At 58.0% G+C, this 17,739-nt stretch overlaps 1 protein-coding gene across 1 annotated transcript; it reads right to left on the bottom strand.

Moving 5' to 3' along the window:
* Positions 1-407: 407 nt before the first annotated feature.
* On the bottom strand, positions 408-16,739 carry ATP13A1 (ATPase 13A1). Its single transcript, XM_044253768.1, has 26 exons — positions 16,338-16,739; positions 14,061-14,150; positions 13,755-13,945; positions 11,983-12,055; positions 11,600-11,755; positions 11,401-11,470; positions 11,215-11,321; positions 10,577-10,706; positions 10,393-10,448; positions 9,701-9,827; positions 9,483-9,620; positions 9,283-9,403; positions 8,775-8,932; positions 8,188-8,363; positions 8,007-8,117; positions 6,871-6,996; positions 5,935-6,043; positions 4,293-4,492; positions 4,110-4,206; positions 2,773-2,933; positions 2,586-2,700; positions 2,299-2,495; positions 1,348-1,490; positions 1,041-1,152; positions 814-957; positions 408-728 (listed from the first exon to the last, which is right to left on the bottom strand). The coding sequence occupies exons 1-26, from the start codon at positions 16,737-16,739 to the stop codon at positions 618-620; spliced, it is 3,621 nt and encodes a 1,206-aa protein (XP_044109703.1). The 3' UTR covers positions 408-617.
* Between the last annotated feature and the right edge of the window lie 1,000 nt (positions 16,740-17,739).

Genomic DNA, 17,739 nt, shown 5'->3' with positions numbered 1-17,739 from the left:
GCGGAGCCGGGCTGCAAAGCTGGGCTGACAGATGATGAATGGCGCCCTCGGGGCAAGCGTGACCAGAAGTAGCATCTGCAACAATTTGAACGGGACTTCCTCACATCTAACACACTGTGAGAGGAAGGAGTGCTGTTATTTCACATATTACTGAAGAGAAGAAAATGCCACTGATCCTAAAAGTTTCCACCAGTGCCTAAGAGACCAGAAGATGAAGCTGAAACATCACAGACGTAGGGAGGCGCTTGTCAAATTAGGAAATATCACAAGCCTCCGGGGTTGGAGCTCAGCCCATCTAAGCACTGAATATCCCGACGGCAGGGGTTGTTGTTAATGACCTCGTGGCTCCCAGGGAGGGGGCCGGACCGCAACCCCTCCAGTAGTGCAGACACAGGTGGAGGCAGGGCTTCTTAAAATGGTGGATGCGGCTTTATTTACCAAAGGGGCCGGCCCAGGGCTGATTCTGCCAGCCAGGCCTTCAGGTGGCTGTGGGGTGGTCCCAGCTCTGGTCAGTCCTGGTGGCAAGGCCGGGCCCACCTCACCATGGGGGCAGTGTTCCCTCTTGGGGCTCCCGCCCGGCGGCACTAACACAGGCAGCAAGTGCCAGCACTGCCATCTCAGGAAGGCACTTTCAGCTTCGGGGTCCCCAGGAAGAACTGCAGGACACGGTCGGCCAGGAGCGCCAGGCAGAAGTCCAGAAGCAGGACCTGGGCGATGACCAGCTTGAACTGCAGGGTAAGGAGCACTGGTGAACTGAGTGCCCGTGGACAGGCCCAGGTTGAGCCCTGGGGCCACACCCACGGGGCCACTCACCTCCACGGGGATGTCCACGAGGCCAAACTGACTGTTGAAGTCAGGCGAGGAGCCAAGCAGCAGGCCCACGATGGCCAGGAGCGACACGGCCAGGCTCCACACTAGGGGCCTGTTCTCTGGCAGGCTCTCCATGAACGGTGGACCCTGTGGGGACAGACAGATGGACAGTCACGTGCTACAGGCACCCAAAAGTGGGCAGGGTGAACTCGCCAGGGGCGGGGCCTCACTTTGTAGTTGATGGCAAAGGTGGCCATCTGCATGGCCATAGCCATGATGTACACGGTGCTGTTGACCAGGCTCGGCTCAAACTCCTTGTACAGGTCCACAAACTGCTCCTGCCTGCAGTGACACAGAGGGGACAGGGTCACTCTCTGACCCACACTATCCCTGCACAAAGCCAGGTCTCAGCCTGGCCGACCCCTCTGGTCAGGCCACGTCTGCATGCTCACCTTCCTGCACCCACCACCATCAGGACACTGCCACCCCTAGGAGCACCCTGCCCCACCCCAAGCCCCGGGCCAGGCCAGCACTCACTTCTCAGGACTCCGGGCCTGGGCCTCGCTGTACAGGTAGACAAGACTCAGGAAGTGCACACAGAATTGGAGCACGACCGTGAGGACAGTGTACAGGTTGAAGATGTTGGGCAGGGGCCGCTCTCGGGAGAGAGTCTTGAGGGGCTGCAGTGGCAGGGTGGGTGGGGGCTCAGGGTCCAGGCTCACCCTGGGCCTACCCACCCCCCACTCCCAACCTCCTAGCCAGAATCATGTAGAGAGCAGTCACCAAATCCTGGAGGTTACAAGTCAGCACCAGACCCCAGGGCCCTGCTGGTTCCCCAGCCCCTTAGCCGGGATCCCACTACACCCTCACTGAAGGCCTACACTCCACATAGCAGCCACAGGGTGCTTAAAATCCACCCCCTTCCCCCTTGTTCTAGAACAAACCAAAGCCCTCCCTGGGACCCAGTGGGTGTTCATGGTTGACACAACCCACCTCCCACCTCCTCCAGCCCCTGCACGCTTCTTTCATCAGCCCACACCTATCTATACCCTTTCTGCCTCCTTCCTAGAAATTTACCTTGCTCTTCGAGCATCACAAAGGCTCCCCTGAATGATCCCGAGACCATCCCCTGTAGCCTGTGACCCACTTTTTATTTCCACTGACACTGAATGCTTTCTGAGTGGTCTTGATAATCATCTCCCCATCTGTCCTTTCTGCCTGTAGGCTGTGTAGCCCACCTGAGGCCCCAGCTGGTGGACAGTGCTGGGGGCCAAGTCGTGTCATTCTGGGGAGCTTCGGCGTGCACCTGGCCTGTCCCCTGATCCCCATCTGTAACATGTGGGATTACAATTTCCACCCTGAGGGTGGCTGGGAAGACAAACGGCTGACACGTGGTGCCTTTATCAGTCTTCCCTAGCCGGCCCAAAGAGGCAGAGGGTATTCTTGGTCTGGGGAGGGAACCCCTGCTTTGCCTGTGCCTCAGCCCACCTTGGAGCGGGAGATGAAGAGGAAGCAGCCGGCCAGCAGCAGCCCCTGCAGCGTGGCCTGGAAGTCACTGAACTTGACACCCTCCAGGTAGAGAACACTCTGGCTATAGGCCAAGATGAGGGCATTGAGTGCCAGGATCTTGAACATCTGCAGCGTGGTCACCAGTGTGCAGCGGCCCTGCTTGATCACGTGGCAGACTGCAGTGGGGGCACGGGAGGGGAGAAAGGTGTGGGCGTGGGGGCGCATCAGAACGGGACCGGGGGAGGGACTGGGGTGGGGGTACTCACTGCACTGGATGGAAGAGAGTTTGGAGGTGAAAGGGGCAGCGATGCTGGCATCCCCCAGCTTCACAATGGGCGTGCTCTCATCCTCGAGTTCCCGCAGCACCTGGCTCAGGCGGTCCTGCGGCACAGGCAGTGGAGGTAAGACCTGGCCACCAAAGGGGGCCAGTAACCCCCACCTCCTGTGACTTACCCGCTGAGAGGCCAACTGCTCCTCGGGGGGCGGGAGCCCTGACCTCTGCTTGGCTGCCCTGGAGGGGGCCCGGCCTCCGCTGCTGCTGAGGACAGGGCTGTCTCGGGGCCGTCGGCGCCGCTCAACAACTCGCTCAGGGGCGTTGGCAAGGAGTGCCACACCTAGGGGAGGTATGTGAGTGTGTCTGGACCTAGAGGGGCCTGTCACCCCAGGCCTGCTGGCCCATGTCTGCTCACAGGGGCCAAACGTCCCCATCGCAGCTGATCTCCCCACAGAGTGCCTCAGAGAGCACCTTAGTTTCAGACCTTACTTTCTGCATTTGGAAAGCAAAACCCAAATACACCCAACTGATTTCCAGGGCCGTCTGGGTGGCTCAGTGGATTAAGCCTCTGCTTTCAGCTCTGGTCATGATCTCAGGGTCCTGGGATCGAGCTCTGTACTAGGCTCCTTGCTCACCAGGTGTCTGCTTCTCCTCCCTCTGCCTGCCGCTCCCCCTGCTTGTGTGTGCGCGCGCGCGTGCTCTCTTTCTCACACACACACACACACACACGCACGCTGTGTCTACTATGGTCTACTACCAAGGATCATAATCTAAGACATATTTGTCAATTAATAAACCAGTTAAGGATCTGGAAAACGCTATTAAGTACATCAGATTTCTTTCTTTTTTTCTTTTTTTTTTAAAGAGGAAAAGAGTGTGTATGTGTCCCCCCGTAAGAGTGTGCATGTGAACAGAGGTGGGGTGAGGGGTGTAGGGAGGGGAGGAGCAGAGGGAGAGAGAATCTCAAGCAGGTTCCATCCCAAGCCTGGAGCCTGACATGGGCCTTGATCTCACAATCCCGAGATCATGACCTGAGCCACCGTCAAGAGCCGGATGCTTAACAGACTTGAGCCACCACATATGGTCAGGTTGGTCTGTAAATACCAATCTGCTGACCGCATTCTGTTGATAGCGAACCAAGGCTATGGAGGGCTGGCAAATGCCTCAGCTCCCATTTGTGCATCCTCACTTGTCCCAGCTCTCCCTGGCCTCTGGCCTCAGCCCCCCAGCTGATCCCTATACAAGGCCAGGAGGCCTGAACCCAGCTGTGTCTGCCCCCGGAGCCTCGCTGGCTCCTGATGCTCCCAGGTGCCCACCATGCCCGTACCCCTGCACTGCTCCTCAGATACTGGTGTTCCTTCTAGGCCTACAGCTCCTCAGATCCCCATCCCACTGGCGCCTGCCCTGTGCCCTCACTACCTCCTCAAAGAACTCCCTTGGTGACGCATCTGTGACACCAAGCCCGCGTGGGCAGAACAGTGATGGAAGGGACAGTCCATCAGTTCATGGGACTCACCCACATCAGCGTGCTTCAGGGCACCCACGTCATTGGTGCCGTCGCCACACATGAGGGTCACGTAGCCCAGCTCCTTCAGGCTGGTGATGACGAACTCCTACATGCGCAGAGACAGGCTGAGTGAGGGCTGTGCGCCGTCCCCAGGGCACTGCCTGCCTCCCCCACCGCCTCCTCTGTACACACCTTCTGCTTGGGGGCCACACGGGCGAACACCTGCACGTGGGGGATGAGGCGAAGCAGCTGCTGGGGGTCCTCGGCCTGCAAGTGGGCCAGGCCATCGCCCGTGAGGCACAGTGCATGCTCCAGGGCCAGCGCCTTTGGGGAGCCCTTGGCCAGGGGCAGCACGACACTGCCATCGATGGAGCGCCACTCGCAGGGTCGGCCTGTAGGGCCGGAGCCCGGGGTCAGAGAGAGGGGTTTAGCAAGTCCCCCTCACGTGGACCCCACCTAATCCGTCCCAGTCTTATCTCTCTGAAGTACCCTCTTGGCCCTCACCCCTCTTTAGCCCTAGCAATCCCTGTCCACACCTGCACCCTAGACCCCAGGAACCCAGACTTCACAGAACCTTCTGCTATAAAGGATTCAAGAACCCAGAGCCTAGACCACTGGCCTGAGACCACACAATGGTCAGATTCAAACCCAGACAGCCTAACCTCAGGGGCAAGGCACCTCTGAGCCTGGGGCCTGCCTGAAACCCTGCTCCTCTGGGGCCAGGGCCCCCTGAGTCACTTCCTTGGGGCCAGACCCTGCTTGCCAACCACTTCCTCTTTCTAGATGGACAGACGCTGAGCTTAAAGCAGCAGGGCTGAGGGACGCCTTCCGGCACTATATAGCTCATCTGGGCAGTCTTGGCCAGGAGGGAAACCAATCTCCACCTGGCTTCTGCTGTGACTGTTTTGTTGAGCAGCTTCACCAGTCAATCGGCGGTCCTGCTAACCACCTCGGGGCCACCTGCCTACAATCTCCAGGCTCCGCAAGAGTTTAGTGCCTGGAGCCGAGACAGAGATGAGAGATCTGGGACCAACAGTGCAGACTAGAAGGGCTGCGAAATTCTAGAACCTGGCATCGTTCCAGAAGCTAGCACCCTCCTCTAACCTGCAGCCTGTGTGGCTCTCCCGCCAGGAACCACCTGTCAGCATCTGACAGACTCCACACTGGCTTTGCCTCTCAGTTGGCTCTACTTTGGGTCACAATTTGCACTCAGTTTGGATACTCAGGAGTGACCAGAGCTCTGGAGTCGGGACATCTGGGTTCAAATCCTTAGTCACAGTGTCACTTGATTAGCCGAAGTAGGGTGAGTTTACTTCTATCTCCCTGTCTATAAAGTGGGGGCCCCAACAGCACACCTGTTCCGTTTCCTCCTCCGTGGTACAGGGATGATAAGGCCTCCCATATGGGGCAGAGATCAACACAGTCACACATACCAAGCCCTCTGCCTGGGGTCTGGCCATGCCGAGCAAGAATGCCAGCATCCCTGTGCTAAGGAGGGGAGCCCTCACCTTGCACAGGCTGCGTGCCAGGCCCATAGCAGGCCTGAGAATAGGAAACACGGCCTACTCTGATGACAACCAAGCACCCCAGTCTTCAGTTGTCCCTGATCCCAAACCCAGTGATGGCCCACACACTGCCGGACATGCAGGTGTGGAGCTCCTCGGCCCAAGGGCCCGAGCGTGCTGACAAGGCGTAGCCATGTTCCACAGGCTGGGGTTCACAGGTTCCGGATGACACTGGGTGTTCTCGCTCAGGCCTGAGATGCCAGCGGGCCACCAGACGGGCTGTTCTTGGATTCAGGTTCCCCCCAGCCTACAGCCCCAAGGTACCTCACCTTTCTCTGTGGGAGGCTGCAGGATCAGTGTCTGTGCCTTTTCAATGAAGTGCAGCTCCTGGGCCACGTGGCAGGCAGTGAGCGGGTTATCACCAGTGATCATGACCACCTGCGGAGAGGACAGAGGCTCCATGGGGCAGGGCCCAGCAGGTCAGAGCTCCAGCCTGGAGACCTGGTGGCTGAGGTCCCTCTGAGGAGAGCCACAGAAAGAGGTGTTGGCTCCGATGCAGAATGGGCTTCCAGGGGCCACAATCCACCCCAGCCTGGTAGCGTTTTATGCAAACGGATACACGTGTATGTGACTGAGAACACCCACAGCCTTTCTTTGTAATATAGACTAAGAACCAGCCGTTGCTGTGGACCCTCTTGGCTTGGAAGCTGCCCCAGGAAGTGGGGGACAGATGCTCCAGCTTTTTCATGGAGAGCCTGGGGACAGGAAGATGGGCTGTGACGGCTGAGGGCCAGGTGGGGGCTACTCATGTCACCACCTCTGACACTGCTCACTCACCTCCCACAGCCTAAACTGCATCCTGAGTCCCAAACTAGAAAACAGAAACCACAGGACAGATGCATGTGGCCTATCCTCGAGTTGCCTCTGCATTCCCTGTCCCGGCCCAGCGCTTCCTCTCTGGGATGGGGTGCAGTGGGGGAATCGCCCTCACCTCCCAGGGATGCTGGGGGCCAAGGACGCAACTTGAGAAGGGTGGGCACAGACGAGGTCCCAAAGCATCCTCAGATGAGGGACAGCGTCAGCACCAGAGCCATGATGGCGCTCGGCCAAAATTCAAGAAAGACACCCTTGCTACTGAGACCTGCCCCACTGAGGGAGGAACTGTCCTCTGCTACTATATCATCCTCTCTGGAAGAAGGAGCCAAGACCCACCCACCTGCCCACACACCCCTGGGGCCCAGTGGGGAGGGGTCCAGCAGCTGTACCCGGTGGGATGCATTTTGGATCTCTCGGATCACAGCCTTAGAGTCAGCCTTGAGCGGGCAGGAGACCACGATGAAGCCGACGAACTTGAGGTTGCACTCCAGGGCCTCCCGTTTGATCTCCCGGGCCTGTGTAGGGACAAAGGGATACCCTCATGACCCATCTTTGCTCCATTTCTGAGCTGCGGTGGGGGGAGGTCAAGACTGGCCCATCCTTACAGGAAGAACATCTGAGGGTTAGGTGAGAAGTGGGGAGGACGCCAGGCACCCTGGACCCACAGGGCCTTGGCAGTGCTGTGTGGTCCCCCCAACCACAGGGCCTTTACTGCCTGCTGTGCGCAACAGCAGGGCACGAGCCTGTGTAACTCAGCTTTCAAGACAGTAAAGTCAAACCCTTTTTTATTATTCACTGAGCACATGCTCACCTGGAATCTCATACCAGAAACCCCAAACTCTTGCCCTCACAGAGCTTGCCTTCCACCAGAAAAGATGTATAATAAAGTCACAGAAATCAGAACACTAGCTGCCACAAGAAATGAAAACAGGGAAATGGGGCAGACCAACTCAGGGAGTGGCACCGAGCAGGCTGGTTCTTAGGGCAGGGCACTGAGCCACGACCTGTTGTGTATTCTGGAAGGATATCTCAGCCGTCAGGTAGAAGTGGACTGGATGAGAGGTAAGGGGGAAGCAGAGAAAGCAGTACTGATGGCGGAGGTGGGAGCAGGGCCGATAACCGACAGGACATGGGGTGTGACAGAGCTGGAGTCACCCCACGACCATGTGGTAACGGGGTGGCTGGGCAGGGCAGGGACAGACTGCGCTGGAGAAAGGAATCCAAGGTGCCTCCTGATGATCCCTTGGGAGGTGTGAGGACCCAAGGGTGTGGGGTAAGAGGCTGGATGGAGGTGGGGTCCGACTGTGCTCTGCAGGGAGTGGCCTTAAGAGCCAGGATGGCATGGGACCCCATAAGGGGCAGGGCATGCAGCAGAGAAGGGACTCGGGGCTGAGTGCTACTCAGGGCCTGCCAAGGTAGGGGCCCAGAAGGAGGAAGCCAGAATCCTGCCTGCTCATGGTAAAGCTGCAGGAAACAGAAGGCTGTATGGACAAGGGGCCAAGAGGTAGGAAGCCTGGGCCCTTACCTGCTGGTGGGTGAGGTGCCCCAGCTCCTTGTACCCCAGCGCCAGGACTCGGGCTCCTTCCCGGGAAATCTCCGTGTGGATGTGGTGGTAGTCAGGTGGGCACTGGGCGAACTGCAGGGAACGCAGGGGATGTCACCGACCGCCCCGCGCCCCCCTTCCCCCGGGGCCGGGGCTGGCTCACCATGGAGTGCAGGGTTTCAGGGGCCCCCTTCACAGCCGCGATGTAGCAGAGATCAGTGGAGCCTAGCTTCTCATAGGAGGCGAGCACGGACATTCGCTTTAGGGCACTGGCAAAATGAAAGCGCTGGTGAATTTTCAGCCCCTGAGTTTTAATACTTCGGGGGAATACTTTCTCATCTGGAAACAAATAAGTACGAATCCTGAGGGCCTTCGCTCCAAAGAGGCAGCCAAGCCCCCGCCTTCCCTTTCCGCCCCTCTCTTCCCCCACCGACCCCCAGACCCGGACCCTACGGGGTGTGGGGAGTTGTGGGGGGTGCTCCTTGCTCCAGGAAGGGTCAGAACTGGGAGACCTGCTCCCAAAGGACCCTGACCATGGCTTCTGGCAGGGTGGGGCAGGTTCTACTCCCAAGAGGTGGACTGTCTCAGGTCAGACATGAGCCTGTGCCCACCCACCTAAGGGACCATCAGAACTTTGGGCCTGCCTGCCCCTGTGTTGGACACATGGGTGTCTCTGAGGGGTGCAGTACGTCTTCCCGGGGGTGTTATGGCTGGCCGTTCATCACTGGGCCCGAAGCTCCAGCCCCTCACCTTTGGTCAGAGTCCAGTCCACGGCTGTCAGCATAGCCTTCTCGAGTGGGTCACCCACAAGGGTGCCATCGTCCAGCTGCATGAGGGAGTGGCATGAGGCCAGAGCACGGTGCGTTTCTACAGGGATATTGGACACAGGAGTGACCTCCTTCCCGTCTCTGTAAAGAGAAGGAATAGCTGGTTATAGAGCAGAGCGACCCCTGGGAATTGCTAGCCAGGATGAGGGACGGGCCCCCACTCTATGCCAGTCGTTGCAGGGGCTGAGAGAGATGCACAGTCTTGGTCCTCGTGACACCCATGCCCATCTCATGGACGCCCTAGAGATCATATGGCTGCCTGGGATGGAGCCAAGCCACCACACTGCTGTCACACTGAGAAATATAGGGGAGCCCCCCACCCCCAATCAGACTTCTGTGAACACGGTGAGAGCTCCAAGCAGGTGCTCTCTGTCCCTTAAGATCCCAGAAAGCCACCTGCTAGGCAAGAGGCCCAGGCCACCCATACTCACCTGAGCCCAGCCACCCCACGGACGACCAGGCTGTCGCTAGTCAGGGTCCCTGTCTTGTCGAAGCAGCACACCTCTACCTTGCCAGCAAATGGGATCCGGAAAGGCTCTGTGCAGTACATGTCTGGAAGTGGGGACCCAGGGTCAGGGGTTCTGCTAGGCCCCAGCCCACTCAGCACCCCAGCCCCGTCCCAGGCACTCACACAGCTTGGCCAGGGCAATGAGGGAGGTGTTGACGGCCAGAGACAACTCGATGGGTAGCTCAGGGGGCACGACCGAGGTGAGGATCAGTGTGCATTCCAGAAACAGCTTGTAGCGGTTCCGGCTGGGGTCCTTGGTGCCTGCAGAGACAGGGCCTGCCAGCCTGGGGGCTGTCCGTGGGGACAAGGCCCACCAACAGGGGAGGGGCCCCAGCACATACCTTCAATCCACACGTAGGCAGCTGCTGCAATGGCAAAGACCAGGAGGAAGAGGATGAAAATGAAGGTCTCCAGGTTGTTTGCAGTCACCCTCTTGACTCCGAAGAGGATGGTGCGCAGCAGCTTGCCCTAGAGAGCGAGAGGATTAGAGGCCTTTCCTGGTGGGGTTGGCCTCCTGCACCAGAGAGCACCAGGGCCAGATTCTCCCTCTGTTAATGGGGAGTGCCTGCCCTGGGCCCACCTGTTGAGTCCTGCAGCCATGACACAGGGGACCACACAGCTAGGTTGGTGGCTGCTGCTCAGCTAAGGGCTATAGAGACCAGTGGCCCGAAATTGGGGGTCAGGGGAAAAAGTGGCTGAGATAGGGAACTGAGTCTTCCAGAAAGAGGGCTAGCCAATCACCTCTACGAGGCAGCCCGCATCACACTTCAGTGAAGAGTTTACGGGCGTGACTGACCATGACCCCAGTGTGTATGGCAATAGCTTGTTTGCTGTGTGTGCTCCGCACTAGAACCCCAGCAGAGGACAGGGAGCCTGGTGCAGGGCTCACGTCCACACCCTGGTCCCAGGCTGGTACGTGGAGTCAGAATAAGTCTGTGGCAAGGATGTCCTGAGGTCTGAAACAGCCACCATCTCAACTGTCTGCCACCCACCCTGGGGCCAACCTTCCCCAGAACCAGACAAGGGTCCACACCTGGGATGTGTTGAATCCGGTCCTGAGAACGTAGGCCACACACCCGTTGTCGACAGCTGCAGGGACAAACAAGACAGGCATCCTGTGTGTCTGTTCACCCCTACTCCCTCACAGCCAAGCAGATGGGGTGGCTGGGAGTGGGGGTGGCGGGGCCAGGACACCCCAGACCCCCCAAGGCACCTACGCTTCAGGCCCGTGGTAGCCTTCTGCGGGGGGATGTGCTGCACCACCTTGGTGCCCCCAAAGATGACATGGAGCCGGGAGTCAGCCTGGAGGTCCAACACCCGGTTAGGGTTAAGGTCTTCGATGGGCTCCTAAGGAGGAACGAGAGGATGGTGAGGGTACTCCCGCCGCAGCCCCCTCCTCTGGCCCCACTCACTCTGACCCTCGCAGGGCTCCTGGCCTAATGCAGCATATCTGACTGGGCAGCCCACCCTGTCTTCTCTCCACCTGCACGTGCAGTATCAACTCCTCGTGATCTGGCAACTGGCCTGAGAATCTGTGCACTCCTGGCTTCCCTCAGCCCACCTCAGTCCGACATCTCTAGTCCCTCCCCTGGACAAGCCCTGACGATCTCAGCCGCTCTCACCTTCCCTCTTCTCACCCAGCTCTCCCTCCTCCAGGGGGCAAGACCACCAGGAAATCTGGCGGCTTCCAGTGACTGCTTCTCCTCCTCCTCTTCTAGCCTCGTAGGCCAGGGCTCCGTCCCTCCTCTATCCACGCCTGGGCAGGATGGTGGCCCAGCCACCAGCCCTCTGCCTCCCCCACCAACAGGCCAATGGCACACCTAGGTAGCCTGGACCCCTGTGCCCCACCCCGCACCTTCATCTGTGGCACCGACTCCCCGGTAAGCATGGCCTCGTCCACGATGCAACGGCCCCGCAGCAGCAGCACGTCACATGGCACTAGGTTCTCCTGTGGGGAGCGACCTGGGGGAAGGGACAGAACATCGGCGTGAGGAGCTGAGACAAAGGGCTCCCACCGGGACAGACCAGAAGCGCGCCTCACCAATGGAGACGATGTCTCCGGGGACAATCTCATCGCTGGCGATGGGCCTCCACTTCCGGCTCCGGTAGACCTGGGCAGAGGTGAGGGCCCGTCAGCTCTGGGTCCCACAGTGCGCACGACGCAGGGGCCTCCCTCGCGCTGGGGCCACCCCAAGACTGACAGGTGTCCCCCCCAATCCCCGTCTCCCCGCTGGCCACACCTGGATCAGGTGGGGCTTGTTGCCCATCTTCCGGATCTCTGACATGTTGCGCATCTGCTGCTGCACCAGGGAGGCCTCGAAGGCCACCAGCATGGAAAGCGTGAAGACACTGTAGTACCAGTACTCGTCCAGACACCAGAGCCCCACGCAAAACACCTGCAGGACACAGCCTCTGTGTCTACACCCCCGCCCAGCCATCCACGGGAGCACACGGAGACACCTGTGGAGGCTGGGAAGGCACACCAAAGGCTGTTCCACCCAGGAGCTCAGACCCATGAGGACACAAAGAGAATTTCAGGGCTGGAGACGGAGACTGCTTGGGCTGTGAAAGCCCTAAGGAAGAGGAAGAAAGGGGTGGAATAGGCTCCAAGCTGCTGCTTTACCTGGAACACAAAGAAGGGTGCTGTGGCTCTCTCTTTGAACAACTCCGAGAAGTCAGGCACCACCATCTCAGCCCTGCAAGAGACCAGACCCCCACATCCTGTTCAGGTATGAGGCCTCAGAGGCCCTACCTGGACACCCCCGACCCGGGGCACTGCAAGCCTCCCCGGGAAATGAGAACTCAGAAGGCACATTCTACTCAACTACGGCTCTCCTTGTCCCCGAAGCACTGGGGCCAGCTTGCTAACTGCTGCCAGCCTGCCTCCGCAGAACCCAGGTAAAGCTTCCGAAGCAGCAACAGACAGGCTGTTCAGGCAGCCGCCCACCCAAGCGGGGCTAGTGTAAGAACCCGTCATCAGGTTGAGTAAGAATGCAGGCAGAGAAGGAGCACCCGACTGTGGCACGGGAGCCCTGAAGCTGCCACAAAGAAGGCCCGGCAGCTGGGCACTGCTGAGTCTTCTGAGGCTTGAGCCCCACCCTGAGTCGGAGCGGGGAGTTCTGGAGCTAAAATTTTCCTGAAACTCCCTTCATAAAAGTCCCAGGATTTGAGAAGCAGGGCCTAAAGGTGTGTTCTGTGGTACTGTGTGTGGTGGCCCAGCCTGGCCAGGGGACCAGCCAGGTCAACCAGGGCCACCTCGCCCTGCCCTTGGAGGTATGTCCCAGGTACGGGATGTGAGAAAAAGCAACCGCTGTAGTGAGAACAAAAAAACACCACCAGGCCTCACTGTGTGTTATCTGGGTAACTTTGCATGAGCCGGGAAGGTGGGAAAGGGGACATCCCAGGCCACCATGAAGGCTGACCTCAGGCAGGGAGGATAGGTAAAAACTTCTTATGAATCTTCCCATTATGGGGTGCCTGGGTGGCTCAGTGGGTTAAAACCTCTGCCTTCAGCTCAGGTCATGATCCCAGGGTCCTGGGATCGAACCCCGTATCAGGTTCCCTGCTTGGCGGGGAGCCTGCTTCCCCCACTCTCTCTCTGCCTGCTTCTCTGTCTACTTGTGATCTTTGTCTGTCAAATAAATAAAATCCTTTAAAAAAAAAACAAAAAACTTCCCATTACATCGCTACTTATGATAATACAGCTTATAATAATTTTTTAAAAGACACTGAGTCGGGGAAGAATTCCCTAAAAGTTCTGAGAGTTTTCAGGTGGAGGCCTTCTCATGATTGCAGGGCCAGGGGCTCTGATGATGAACAAGGGGGTCTGAAGCCTGGCTCTGCCCCTCCCAGTCACATGTGGGCACTGGTGGTTTCAAGGATTAAAGGGAGGGAGCGTGTATAGGGCATCTGCCCTCACACCTGGTACCGAGGAGAGCTATGGTGATCACCGACAACTCCTTTTATCACTCTTCCCAAAGTGCTGGGAGGATTAAGAGGAGCACGGTGACAACTGACACTTAAAAGAAAAATTTAGAACCAAAGAGAAACCCTACAATAATTACAAAACGAGGATCAACAGTCTCTCTGGGGCCTCGGGCTAGGCTCCCATGAAGAGCCAAATGTGTTCCTGCTGGAGAGACCACCAGGGTCCCTGTCAGCAGGAAAGTCCAGGGGAGACAGGACTAGAGCACGTTTCTCAAAAGGTGGCCGTCATCCTCACCTGGCATGTGCTCTGGACCCCTCCACCCCATTACCCCTTTTCCCAGGCACTAGGACTCAGGAGTGCGGCAGGGCAGAAGTAGGAAAGGAGCCCCTGGCTTGGCCAGGGGTCCATGCTGTGACCATGGGCAGAGGACCAGCCCTGTCACCACGCATGGGGACACCGGGACTCACTTGTTGCTCCCAAACTTCTTCTCAGCTGCACGGATCTCTGAGTCCTCCTGGAACCCCCTATTGCTCTGGTAGTACGAGAAGGCATTCCCCACGGGAAAGGCCACAGGGAGGAAGCGTTTCTTCTCCAGGGCGTCGTAGGAATACTTGATCTTCTGGAATTCGAAGGACAGCACCTCTTGTCCGTCTTCGCCCTGTGGGAGGAGGCGCTGTCTATGGCAGAAGGCCCGCACCTGGGGGTGTCCATCCGTTGGTGCCTGGGAGGCCCACCCAAGCCCCATGCTGAGCAGCCCGGCAGCTGGTCCCTACCTCATCCCGGTGCAGGGCCACAAGCTCAGTGGAGCCATTGTTGGGGGTTGGCACCACCTTCACGAAGGTTGCTTTGCTGGGGTCATACTCCTATGAGAGGCAAAGAGCTACAACTGAGCCCTTCTCCACCTCCCAGCTCCACAGCCCACCCAGCCCCGGGAGTTTGCAAGCACACCAGCTCTGGCCTGTCCACTCTGCAGTATGTCGCTGAGACAAAGACACCACCTCACCACGTGTCTGGTCTCCTATCATAAAAATCTCAGTGACGGACAGCACCCAGTGCCTGGGGCCCTGCCGAACTCAAACAGGAAGAATGTCCCCTGCATGACCTGCACCCTCAAACCACATGGACCATGCCCTGTCACAGCGCACTGGCCTGCTGCTGCTCTGCATCTCCTCTCTCAACTACTCATTTCACGTCCCGAAGTGACGAGGGACAAGGAGGCTCAAGCACGAGCGTTTTCTCTGCCTGAAACATAGGGTCACAGTCAGCTCCGGGCCTTGGCTCAAACGTCAGCTTCTTAGGAGACCTCCCCACCCCCACCCCCACCCTCAACCCCCACCCCCACCCCGGGAGGAGGCTCCACACGAAGGGCCCTCACAACGTTCCTCTGCTCTGCCCAGGTTTTCCTCTTTTTAGCAGCAGCAGCAGCTGAGCGCGGGCCCTACGTCTCCCACCAGCACCATGAAGGCAAGGGATTTTGTCTGTTTGTTCACCGCTGTTTCCTCAGCACCTACGACCTGGAGTCGCTGGAGGAGAGTCAGGTAGTGCGCTCTCAAGCCTGGGCTGCCCCCACCTCACTGCTGCTGCACCGGCCACCAGCCCCTGTGGTGTGTGTGCTTTCGGCGCAAGGTGCCAAAGGGTAACTCTCAGGACAAAGGAGAAAGGCCCTGCCCCTTGGGGAGTCCATGGGCCTCTGGGTGGGCAGAAAAGAACAACGATGACTTAACAAACGCTGGTAACATCGTGGGGGGGGAAAAAGGGCAAAGTGCTACACGGGGCCACCACCATACCAAGCACTTGGCAGTTTTTTGCTGCTTCTCAGAGTGGCAAGGCGAGTGGGTGTTACGGTTCTCATTTTACACAAGGGGAAAGTGAAACCGAAAGAGAAGAACCCGTCTGAGCTCTCTGATGCAAACCCAGATGTGCCCATCCTCACCCTTGTCCTCCTTGTCCTCCATCCCTGGAAGAATTTAACACGCTTTTTAGCTGTTGGTCAAAAAAGACAGTTGGAAGTGTGGGGTGCTGTCACGCTCCCTCCAACTTCCCTGAATTTTCCGGTCCCTCACTGGAGTCTTTCATTGTGCTGACCTGAAGCTACCTGTAAGTCTGAGCCCCTCCCCTGGGATAAGGCTTGTTGGGAAAACCATTCTCTCAGAAGAGAAAGGATTCAGTCCATGTTTGGAGTCAAAGACAGGGGCCTTCCCGTCTCTTTCTGCAGCCCTTCAGGACCTTCCCTTTCCCTCCTTCTTCAGCACCGCACACGTGGGATCAAAGGGGAGGCTGGCAGGACCTTGGTGTCCCTAGATGGCCCCAAATATGCCAGTGTCAACTGAGGCAGGCCCAGAGGGCAGTGGTGCAGTCACCAACAGTAACTGCTGACCCAGGGCAGCTCTCCCTATCCAGACCTTGGGGTTAAGGGTCAGAAGTTCTACCAGGCTGCTGTATTCCAACAGAAGTCCTCATTGTCACCACCATCATCCTGGAGGCAGATAGGAAGAGGCTCCACGCAGTTGTCATTTGCTGACAAACTGCTCCTGCTACTCTTAAATGCTGCAATCCAAGTGCATTTCAAGAGCCTCTAAGCAATGGACAACAAGAGTTCTCAAACCAAGCTCCACAGATAGGGACACTCACCCCGCAAGTCTAGCCTCACACTTTGAAAACCAAAGTAAGGACACACTATTTCTAGAAAAAAAAAAAAAAAACCTAGTACTCGCTAGTATGGTAGCAGTAACAAGCCAGCTAGCATGAACAAGCCAAACCAAAGAGAGACTATGCCGGAGCCTACACTGAGCTTTTTATAGGTATTACCCTATCGAATCTAAATGACCACACCAGGGAGGTATTCCAAGGAAGGGAAGTAACCCGTGCCAGGGTCGCAGAGCAAGTCAGTAGCGGGGCCAGGATTTAGCCACCCAGAGGGCACCGTTGGGGACTCAGGCCCAGCAAACGGGAAGCCCGGGATGGGGTGCGGACTGACAGGAACATCGCGACTCGGGACCCGCCGCAAGGCCCGACCCAGGCGGGGGTCGGGCTCGTGCCCGCGCACTTACCGGGGTGCAGGTGAGCGCGCAGTGCGCGTGCACGGACCAATGCCCCGAGAGGAAGGTGAGCGCGTGCGCGAGGCAGATGGTGGCGAGCACGAGCAGCGCGGCTTCAGGGATTTGCACCCAGCTGTTGCCCCAGCCCCAGCAACCGGCAGCCGCGGCGCCTAGCCAGGCGGGGTAGAGCAGTCCTGCGAACGGCAGCACCGTGAGGCGCCGCAGCAGCGCCAGCCGCCGGTACGGCCACACGGCTGCGACCAGCTCGTCGCCGCTCGCTATAAGCGCCGGACCAGCGGCGAGGAGGGTGCGTGGCTGCGGCCCGGACTTGGGCTGCCCGCCGGGCCGGGCCCCGCAAGGCCGGGCCCCGCAAGGGACCGCGTTGCCCACCGCCGCCGCCGCAGCCGCCGCCATCTTTCCCAGCGCCGCGCTCGCTTCCGGGCAGAAGCACCGCCTCACTTCCGAAGTTGTACTTCCGGTGATCCCCGGGCGCTGCCATGGCGGCCGGAGGGTAGGAAGAGCCGGAGATCGTTAGGAGTTAGGTTCAGAAGTTGTTACTCAAGGCGCCGCCATGACAGGCTGAGGCCGGAAGGAGAGGCAGGGCGCGGCCATGACAGAGTCTTGAAAGGGCTAAAGCTGCCTGCTGGCCCTGCCACGCCGGACTGGGACCGGAAGGGGCGAGGCGGGCTGGGCTCCACCTTGACACCCGAACCGGAACAGGGGAGCCCTTGTCGGGGACTACCCCGCACTGACCAGTTTGGATTGTCAGGGGCGGAGCCTGAACTCTGAGGAGGCGGGGTCAATTATAGAAGTGCTGGGGTTCTGGGGGCGAGGCCTGGACAGGCGAAGGGGTGGGACTTATTAGGGGCAGGGGTCCCAGGACGGTTTCCCGGCGGGAGAGGCCCCGCCTTCGGGGTCCTGGGCAGGACTGGAGTTGACGGGCTTACAGAGCCAACACGGCTGAGAAGAGCGGTCGAGTAATAATGATTACATTCACACACAAATTTATTATTTTAACATAAAAATATGAAAAATGGGTGTTTATTTGAAATTACATGTATTCTGTGATATTTATTTTCCTGTTACAGAAATGCTATTGTATGAACAAAACCACAATAGGAATCATTAACAGTGGCAATCAGTAGTATTTAGTCGTACTACTAAGAGAAAACATCGCTTGAGAAAAATGTATAGCAACACTTTCATGCTTTTTTGTCCTCATATAGCAGTTTGAACGACTTTTTAAACTCCTTATCGGATGTTCGTATCTTATAGGTTAATTGTAGCATGTTCTTGATGCGCAAGTGTAAGACTTTGTAAAGGGAGAACATAATGCAGTAGGACTTAGTCAATATTCTATATTTAATAAAAGTCACGACGTTTCCATTACACAGTAGGATATAAAGTTTTATTT

This window comes from Neovison vison, chromosome 6 (genome assembly GCF_020171115.1).
Source record: "Neovison vison isolate M4711 chromosome 6, ASM_NN_V1, whole genome shotgun sequence".
Classification (NCBI taxonomy): domain Eukaryota; kingdom Metazoa; phylum Chordata; class Mammalia; order Carnivora; family Mustelidae; genus Neogale; species Neogale vison.
This window is presented reverse-complemented; position numbering and strand designations above follow the sequence as displayed.

Bases quoted from the DNA above. Each gene is read 5' to 3' on its own strand.
- ATP13A1 (XM_044253768.1), bottom strand. From the start codon at position 16,739: ATGGCGGCGGCTGCGGCGGCGGCGGTGGGCAACGCGGTCCCTTGCGGG. The intron at 11,471-11,599 runs GTGTGGCCAGCG...ACCTCTGCCCAG, and splicing joins ACAAGCCCCACCTGATCCAG to GTCTACCGGAGCCGGAAGTG. The intron at 9,828-10,392 runs GTGTGGACCCTT...CTCGCTCTCTAG, and splicing joins CCGGATTCAACACATCCCAG to GGCAAGCTGCTGCGCACCAT.